A 9964-nucleotide genomic window follows, 5' to 3' on the forward strand; every position below is an offset into this window, starting at 1 on the left:
GAAGTGGACATTCAACCGAGACTGCCTTACTCTGTTGTTGAAGCCCTAAGACTGGCAAGAGCGGCTTCCAAATCTTCCAATACTTATCTTGCTGGATCTGTCCGCTGCTTTTGACACAGTTAACCACCAGATCCTCTTGTCAACCCTATTGGGAAAGGGCATCTCAGGAACCACACTTCAGTGGTTTAAGTCTTGCCTCTCGGATAGGTCCTTCAAGGTATCTTGGAGAGGTGAGGTGTCCAAGTCGCAACATCTAACTACTGGGGTGCCTCAGGGCTCAGTTCTTGGACCACTTCTATTCTCTGTCTACATGGCTTCACTAGGTTCTGTCATTCAGAAACATGGCTTTTCATATCACTGCTATGCTGATGACACTCAACTCTACCTCTCATGCCATCCTGATGATCCGACGAAAGCTGCTCGAATCTCAGCATGTCTAACAGACATTTCTTGCTGGATAAAGGACCATCACCTTCAACTCCACCTTGCCAAGACAGAACTGCTGGTGGTTCCATCAAACCCATCGTTTCATCACAATTTCACCATCCAGTTAGGCACATCAACCAAAACTCCTTCTAAAACAGCCAGAAACCTTCGAGTTATGATTGGTGATCAGCTGATTTTCTCAGACCACATTGCTAAAACTGCCCGGTTCTGCAGATTTGATTTTTTCAACATCAAGAAGATCATGCCCTTTCTTTCGGAACATGCAATACAACTCCTTGTTCAAGCTCTTGTTCTGTCCAGGCTAGACTATTGCAATGCTCTCTTGGCAGTAGAAGCTTGTGTTCTGCAAGTGAACATCGCTTTATTGTGCATCTCAAAGAGGCACAAAATCACTTTCTCTGACTTTCAAATGAAATGTTCCCTCCTGGTGGAATATTCTGCCCGACTCAGTCCGAGCATCTTCAAGAATCGGCTAAAAACACATCTCTTCCATCTTTATTTGACCCTCTAACTCTAGCACTCTCTATTCTAATTCTATTCTTTAAAAAAAAGTTTATTAAAAACTTTCCCCTTTTAGACTTGCACTCTATTTATTAACTAACTGCTTGTTTTCTTAAAAAAAAAAAAAAATAACACTTGCTTCTCTAATCTTTTTGCATTCTATCTATTTGTTTTCTTTTTACTTATTACTTATTATACAATTATAATTCTGACTTATGATTAACAAAAGCAAAAAGGCCTCTAACACTAGCTTGCTCTATTCTTCTTTTATTCTATCGGTTTTCTTTTTATTTATTATATGATTTAAAAAAAAAAAACTTGCTACATGTACTGCATTGTCACAGCAGTTTACTAGAGAGAGAGACCCAGATGCAGAATGATCAAGGGAGTGAGGTTTATTGACAAGACAAGGATTAACAGGGCTTACGTGAGAGTCCAAACAGTAGGAAAGGGCAGTCTGCTGGTCCTTGGTCAGACCTGGACAAAGTTTTGCTGGAGAACAAAGGAGATAGAGCAGCACCAGTCAACGAGATCAGGCAGCAGCTTGAGAAACCAGGGCTCGATACTTTGAGCTGTAGTGAAATCAGTCCAGTCAGATAGCCAGGTCTTGAGAACAGCAGCCAGGAGGGAATCAGGACACAGAACAGGAATGAACACAAGACTTAACACGACAACACAAGACAAGACCACAAGAGAGAACAAGCAGCAGCAAAATAAGACACTGACTACACACTATGACTAGAAAGAAAAGAACAAAGAGAAACAAATACAAACTGCAGAGAGCAAATAAAACAAAAGAATGAACCAAAAGGCAAATTCTAGGAATTGATAACTGGAATAAAAACTGGGCAAAGACAAAATCAAAAGAAAGAAAGAAACCAAACTAGAGGCTTGAGAAAACTAGAGCAAAAATAAAGACAGGAACTAGACTTGAGCAAAATAACAAAATGAAAGAAAACCTTATAAACTTCAAGAGAACTAAATGAAAAGCTAGACTGAAATGGAGAGTAAAATATAACACTACTAATACGACTAGTTGACTGACAAGGATTTTTCTTACACACAAGGAATTAACGCAACGAACCAGCAGAGACACAAGGGAAAGTGGCACACTATAAAGTAGCAGAACACAAGAGGATCAGTTGGACACAATCAAGTAAACGAGGACTAGACTAGGACTAAACAAGGGGTGGGGTATCTGGAAACAAGGAGGCAGGGCAAGAGGAGCACATGGCCAACAAAAACAAAGACAAAGCCATGTGCTCAAACACAAGACAAACAAAGACACATTAAACAAAGACAGAACAGACATGAATGTCAGGGCAGGACCCTGACACATTAAGCTAACTGAGACTTGTTATAGCACTTGTATATTATTGCTCTTTTGTTGATTTTGATTGCTACCATTGTCCTCATTTGTAAGTCGCTTTGGATAAAAACGTCTGCTAAATGACTATTTACATGTAAATGTAAGTTTCACTTTCAATAATCCGTGACTGACAGAGGAGCATCTTGGTGGCAGGGATTTAAATCTTTAACAAGACTCAAATTGACACAGGCAGAGTGTAAGACTGGATTTTTTTGATCAGGTAGATTACAAGTGATTTCAAAACATTTCAGTCGGTTTATGCAGGGGGGAGTGGGTGGACAAGAGTGTCAGGAGTGATTTGTGATAGAAGAGTACCTGCAAGAGTGAAATGTAAAGTTGTATGTTGTATGTAAATGTTGTATGGCTTGGAGGTGGTGGCACTGACAAAAAGACAGGAGAAGGAGCTGGAGGTGGCAGAGTTAAAGATGCTGCGATTTTCTTTGGGAGTGACGAGGATGGACAGGATCAAAAATGAGCATGTTAGTGGGACAGTGCAGGTAGGACAGTTTGTAGACAAAGTGAGAGGCAAGACTAAGATGGTTTGGGCATGTGCACAGAAGGGATGCAGGGTATGTTGAGAGAAGAGTGCTGAGGATGGAGCCACCGGGCAGGAGGAGAAGAGGAAGACCAAAGAGGAGATCAGGGGTTAAAGCAAAAAAAAAGTATTTTGACTGAAAATTTTTCCTCAGCCAAACCCCATTCCACAGCCATACCTGTCACACACCCAGTTTTTTTCTTCTTGTAATTAGGAGCGCTTGTCCTCCTAATTTAAAAAATGTAGGAGCACCTTCTAATCAATAATAAATTCTGATAAAAAAATAGCCTTCCTAATACAAGGTAACCTTTGATTTACAGGGGCATTTTCTTTTTACCTTTGCAATGGCATCATTTTCTTCTGTCAAATTCAAAAATGTATGTTTAAAAGCTTTTGAAAATTTCTATTTAAAACAATATAATAAGTAGAATAAGATAAATAAGTTACCAATCATTTGAAATTAGTATTAATAAAAAATTTATTTGTACTAGGTGGCACAGAATAACACAAAAGTGGCTTGTAGGTACATTTTCAGACGTTTAATGAGGCTCAGAGGTGGCATGAGGAGTGTAATTAATTTCATAGATTAATGTGGAGAGTAATGTTTTAAATATAACATTTTGAATACAGAAATATTAAATGATTTAAATTACTGAAATTATACGCTAAAAATGAAACTGAATCTGCCAGCAGGTGGCGGCAAGTCACTGATTTTATCACTAAATCATTTATTCAATTGATTCGTTCGAACGGCTGATTCATTCAGGAATGAAGCAAGTGACTGTCTTTATGAATGGGTAATCATGAATCACTGACTCACTAGATTCGCTCAAAAACGCACTTTCATTCATGAATGAAATTTTTATTTTTATGGTAGGTTTATTTTAACTGATAGACAGAATATCAAATAAAAAATCCATAAATGTTTACAAATGTTAAAAAAGATTTACATTTTAGTAAGTCAAATAAGTATTTGATCCCCTACCAACCAGCAGGAATTTTGGCTCCCACAGATTGGTTATGTGCACATGTGGAACACAGATTAGTCCTGTCACTTTAAGAAGATACTCCTAATTTCAGCTCGCTGTGTGTATTAAAGACTTCTGTCCATAGAATCTTTATCTTCCATTCCAACCTCTCCACTACCATTAGCAAGACCAAAGAGCTGTCAAAGGACATCAGGGACAAGATTGTACACCTGCACAAGGCTGGAATGGGCTACAAGACCATCAGCAAGAAGCAAGCAAAACATTGGTAACACTACGCTGCAATAGATTGAAATCCTGCAGTGCCAGCAAAGTCCCTCTGCTCAAGAAGTCACATGTACCGGCCCGTCTGAAGTTTGCCAATGAACATCTAAATGATTCAGAGAAGGCTTGGGAGAATGTGCTGTGGTCAGATGAGACCAAAACTGAGCTCTTTGGCATCAACTCGACTCGTCGTATTTGGAGGAAGAGAAATGCTGACTATCACCCCAAGAACACCATCCCTACAGTCAAGCACGGAGGTGAAAACATTATGCTTTGGGGTAGACAATATTTTGGATTTTGAAAAGCCTTGCTGTTTATCTAAGGTGATTTTGGAAGTTTTTTTTAAACATTTGTTTCTTATTTAATTGGTTCCACATTAGCAAAAGAGGGAACGCCCCCGCCCCCACGGTGATACCGGTATTACCGGTGTTGTCACACGTCGATTAACCGGTGGGAAAATTTCCTCACCGTCATAACCCTACTTTGGGGCTGTTTTACTGCTAAGGGTACAGGACGACTTTACCACATTGAGGGGCAAATGGACGAGGCCATGTACTGTAAAATCTTGGACAAGAACCTCAGCCAGAACACTGAAGATGGGTCATGGATGGGTCTTCCAGCATGACAGTGACCCGAAACATACCACCAAGACAACAAAGCAATGGAGTGGCCTAGCCAGTCTCCAGACCTTAATCCTACAGAAAATCTGTGGAGGGAGATGAAATTTAGAGTTTCCAAGAGACCGCTAAGAAACCTTAATGATTTAGAGAGGATTTGTAAAGAGGAGTGGACCAAAATCCCTCCTGAGATGTATGCAAACTAGGGCTGTGCGATTAATCGAACTCGAATCGAAATCGCGATTTGAGATGTTGCGATTTCCTAATCGCAAAGCCTGCGATAGTTCTTAGATGTTTTTGTTAGTACGAGAACATTATCTTACACATTTTATCTCCCCAACAGATTAATTTGAAATAAGTTTATAATGCAAACATATGTAATACTTTAATAATTGACTTTAGAAATTAAGTTCTTTATTTATAAAAAATAAACAAATATTTTCTGTGAAATTCAGTAATTAAGTCAATTCTGTAAACGTAGTTATACCATTATAATCTTGCCTGCTGAAAAAAAAACAATAGAACCTCTCCCAGAACACAATAAAAAATGTAATGGCTTTCAGGGTTATAATGGGAATTTGTTTGGTTTTAATGTAAACTATAATGGTGTCTATTTGATGGATTCTATTGGTGGGATGTAATCTGGCAGATGGTATCTGTCAAAAAAATCGCAATTTGATATTTTCCCCCAAATAGCACAGCCCTAGTGCAAACCTAGTGACAACTATAAATTAACGTCTTACCTCTGTGCTTGCCAACAAGGGTTTCTGCACCAAGTACTAATTAATGTTTTGCTTGGGGATCAAATACTTATTTGACCTACTAAAATGTAAATATTTTTTTAACATTTGTATGCTGCTTTTTTCTGGATTTTTTGTTTGATATTCTGTCTCTATCAGTTAAAATAAACCTACCATAAAAATGATAAACCCTTTTTTTTTTAAGTGGGCAAACTTACAAAATCATTAGGGGATCAAATAATTATTTTCCCCACTGTATGTTGCTCTAAAACCTTTATATACCATTCAGCATTCATAGTGCCTTCCAAAACATGCAAGCTGCCCATACCGTATGGACTTATGCACCCCCATACCATCAGAGATGCTAGCTTTTGAACTGAACGCTGATGACACGCTGGAAGGTCTCCCTCCTCTCCTGTTGTGAGATGGCGCCGACGCTGATGGCTGCCTCCGTGGCGTGCTCCACAGTTGTTTTTATGTTTTTACTGTTCAGACACTTCAGGACGCGCAGACGGGGGAAGCGAGCAGGCACCCTCGTGAAGCTCAGGCAGCGCGGATTCAGAACACCGTTGCCTAGCATCCATCTGGCAAACCTCCGCTCTCTACCCAACAAAACGGACAAACTCCTTCTGCTCTCCCGGACAAATAAGGATTTATCACACTCTGCTGCTCTGTGTTTCACGGAAACCTGGCTGAAAGACGCCATTCTGGACAGCGTGTTGACTCTCCCGGGCTTTCAGCTTTTCAGAGCGGATCGCAACGCAGAATCAACGGGGAAATTGCACGGCGGCAGGACATGCTTTTACATCAATGAGAGGTGGTGTACAGATGTAACCGTGTTAAAGAAGATGTGCTGTTCAGATCTAGAAGCGCTTTTCATTAACTGTAAGCCTTTCTACTCACCGCGGGAGTTTTGCTCTTTCATTCTCGTAAGTGTGTACATTCCTCCGCAAGCGCACGTGAGCTCCGCTAGTGTTTACATTCCTCCGCAAGCGCATGTGAGCTCGGCTTTACAACAACTAGCTGATCAGATCACAGAGACAGAGCAACAACACCCGGACTCTGTTTTAATCATTCTCGGGGACTTTAATAAAGCCAATCTCTCATGTGAACTGCCAAAATACAGACAGCACATGACATGTCCCACCAGAGAGAGTAATATATTGGATCACTGTTACACCACAATAAAGAATGCATATCACTCTGTTCCACGAGCAGCTTTGGGGTCCTCCGTGAGACTCGAGACCGGTGAGTGGTGCAGGTGTCGCTCATTATCAATTACTCCACCGGCCTCGCTCTGTTCCCACGGCTCTCGGCCCCGCCCCCACTCGTCACACCTGTATTAAGGACTGTAAAAAGATGGACTAATGAAGCAGAGCAGGATTTAAAAGCTTGTTTTGACCTCACTGACTACTGACTGTAACATCTTATATCAGTTTCTGTTAAGATATGTGCATTCCTACCAGGACTCATTTAACTTACAACAATGACAAACCATGGTTCACTGCAAAACTCAGACAGCTCTGTCAGGCCAAAGAAGATGCTTACAGGAAGGGGGACAATGTCTTGTATAAACGGGCTAAATACACACTGGAAAAGGAGATCAGAGTGGCAAAGAGGAATTATTCTGAAAAAATATGGATTAAATTCTCTTCTAGTGACTCAGCATCAGTGTGGAAAAGTCTGAAAGAGATCACCAACTACAAGACACCATCCCCCAGCACTGTGGAGAATCAACAACTGGCAGACGATCTGAATAAGTTATACTGCAGGTTTGAAAAAAACACCCCACACCCGCCCTGAACACCTCTCCACACAACCATTCACACCTCCAGCAACCCCCCTCTCCACCACACCTGCAATTCAGATCAGCGAAGATGAGGTGTGCCAGGTCTTCTGGAAGCAGAAAAGGAAAAAAGCACCAGGCCCAGATTGTGTTACACCAGTCTGTCTGACACGCTCAAAACTGTGAAGATGACCGTGGACTTCAGGAGGAACCCCCCTGCTCTCCTTCCACTCACCATCATGGACAGCACTGTGACTGCAGTGGAGTCATTTAGGTTCCTGGGCACCACAATCTCTCAGGATCTGAAGTGGGACAATCACATAGACTCCATTGTTAAAAAGGCCCAGCAGAGGTTGTACTTCCTTCGCCAGCTGAGGAAGTTCAACCTGCCACTGTCATTCTGTTACACTGTGGAAGCTTCTGTCACAAAAACAAATTCCTCGTATGTGTAAACATACCTGGCAATAAAGCTCATTGTGATTCTTCTTCTCTTTAGCCCAGAGGACACGGCGTCCGTGATTTCCAACAAGAATATCACATTTGGACTCGTCTAACCATAGAACACTTTTCCACTTTGAAACAGTCCATTTTAAATTAGCCTTGGCCCACAGGACACGACGGCGCCATGTTCACATGTGGCTTCCTTTTTGCATGATAGAGCTTTAGTTGGCATCTGCAGATGGCACGGCGGATTGTGTTTACCAACAGTGGTTTCTGGAAGTATTCCTGGGCCCATTTAGTAATGTCAATGACAGAATCATGCCGATGAGTGATGCAGTGTCGTCTGAGGCCCGAAGACCACTGGCATCCAACAAAGGTCTTTGGCCTTGTCCCTTACGCACAGAGATTTCTCCAGTTTCTCTGAAACTTTTGATGATGTTATGCACTGTAGATGATGAGATTTGCAAAGCCTTTAAAAATTTCAAATTGCATAGTATTCCACAATCTTTTTACGCATTCTTTCAGATTGGAGAGCCTTTGCCCATCTTTACTTCTGAGAGACTCTGCCTCTCTAAGACATCCCTTTTATAGCTAATCATGTTACAGACCTGATGTCAATTCATTTGATTAGTTGCTAGATGTTCTCCCAGCTGAATCTTTTTAAAATGTTTTGCTTTTTCAGCCTTTTGTTGCCCCCGTGCCAACTTTTTTGAGACCTGTAGCAGGCATCAAATTTGAAATGAGCTCATTTAGTGGATAAAAGTGTAAAATTTCTCAGTTTTATGTTACAGACCTGATGTCAATTAACTTAATTAGTTGCTAGATGTTCTTCCAGCTGAATCTTTTCAAACTTTCTTTCCCTTAAGTTGGCAATAAACATGAGAAAAGTGTCCGTTATACAAGGTTTTGGTCATCGTTCAAATAGTAAAAGCTAGGACAGGAAAGGAATAAGGATAAAGGAGAACAGAAAATGTGAAGGATTGTGAGGGATTTGGCTGTCCTGATGGAGTCAGGTAGGTCATTCCACCAACAGGGTTCGGTGAAAGAGAACGTCCTGGAGAGCGATTTTGTGCCTCTCTGTAATGGGACCTGGAGCCACCGCTTGTTAATCGACCGCAGGTTTCTGGAGGGGATGTAGACGCTTAGGAGAGAGTGGAGGTAGGGGGGTGAGGAGCCCATGGCTGTTCTGTAAGTAAGCACCACTTGAACTTGATGCAAGCTGCGACTTGTTTTTTTTTGCATAGCTTGTCAGAGAAATACGGCTCTGTGTAGTAAATGCTGGTCTTTTTGTAAATTCTAATTACAGCTAATGGCAAAGAACATGCACAATCAGCATAAACTTTTAAATAAAATAAGCTGTAAACGTATTAATCCTCCTAACTATCAGATATTTATTCTAAATTAGGGAAACCGAAAACTGGTATTAAGCAAAACACTTACATGCTCTTGTCGTGTCCGCTGGCAAATCGCTTTATTTGGTATTTGTTGGTATTTGGGACGTGTCCTAGAGAAAGCAAAGACTTAAGGACACGAGGTTCTGAGATTACAGGTTACACTTTCTTCAGATCTAGCATACATGTTGTTGGATTTGATGTTTTAAATGTCTAAATGTTTTCATGTCTTGCTTTGTGCCAATAAACTGGTCTTAACTTGTTTTTGTTTCTTTTCACCTTCGACCTGATGGCGCTGAAAGAGAAGAGTCGAGAACTGAATGAAACGGAAGAAAAAAATCAGACTGAGAAATGTCATGATATCATGGCTGGGGAAAAATCTTTTAGTTACTCTCAGACTCGTAAAAGAGAAACTACACAGCCTAAAGTCCAGATGAGAGTTCACACTGAAGAGAGACCTTCCACCTGTCAACACTGTGGAAAGAGTTTCAGTAAAAAACGAAGCCTTACAATCCACTTACGAATCCACAAACACAAACCTTATACCTGCAAACAGTGTAGGAAGAGTTTCAGACTAAAAGAGAGTCTTAAGACTCACTTGAGAATTCACTTTGGTGAAAAGCTGTTCATATGCTTTCAGTGTGGAAAGAGTTTCAGTAAAAAAGAGAGTCTGAATGGCCACATGAGAATTCACACTGGAGAAGGCCCTTTCACCTGCAAACTGTGTGGAAAACGTTTCAGTCAAAAGCAAAACTTTGATGGCCACATGAGAATGCACTCTGGAGCGGCATAAAATTCAAAGGAAGTGTTGTTGAGGTTATAAGAGCATGGGAGGTATTTCCAGCTTTTGGAAATGAGGAGACACGTACCCCCACCTCTCCCAACCT

General features: G+C 41.0%; 1 protein-coding gene across 1 annotated transcript in view; it reads left to right on the forward strand.

Moving 5' to 3' along the window:
- The window catches only part of LOC107693609 (zinc finger protein 850-like), a 34081-nt gene that overhangs the window by 21460 nt on the left and 2657 nt on the right, over positions 1 to 9964 (forward strand). Inside the window, exon 4 of the mRNA XM_016493061.1 lies at positions 9534 to 9843. Coding sequence (XP_016348547.1) covers positions 9534 to 9843 — 310 coding nt within the window. The remainder of the gene's footprint in view (positions 1 to 9533; positions 9844 to 9964) is intronic.

The sequence above is a fragment of the Sinocyclocheilus anshuiensis genome, unplaced genomic scaffold (assembly GCF_001515605.1).
Source record: "Sinocyclocheilus anshuiensis isolate Anshui unplaced genomic scaffold, SAMN03320099.WGS_v1.1 scaffold1942, whole genome shotgun sequence".
Lineage (NCBI taxonomy): Eukaryota > Metazoa > Chordata > Actinopteri > Cypriniformes > Cyprinidae > Sinocyclocheilus > Sinocyclocheilus anshuiensis.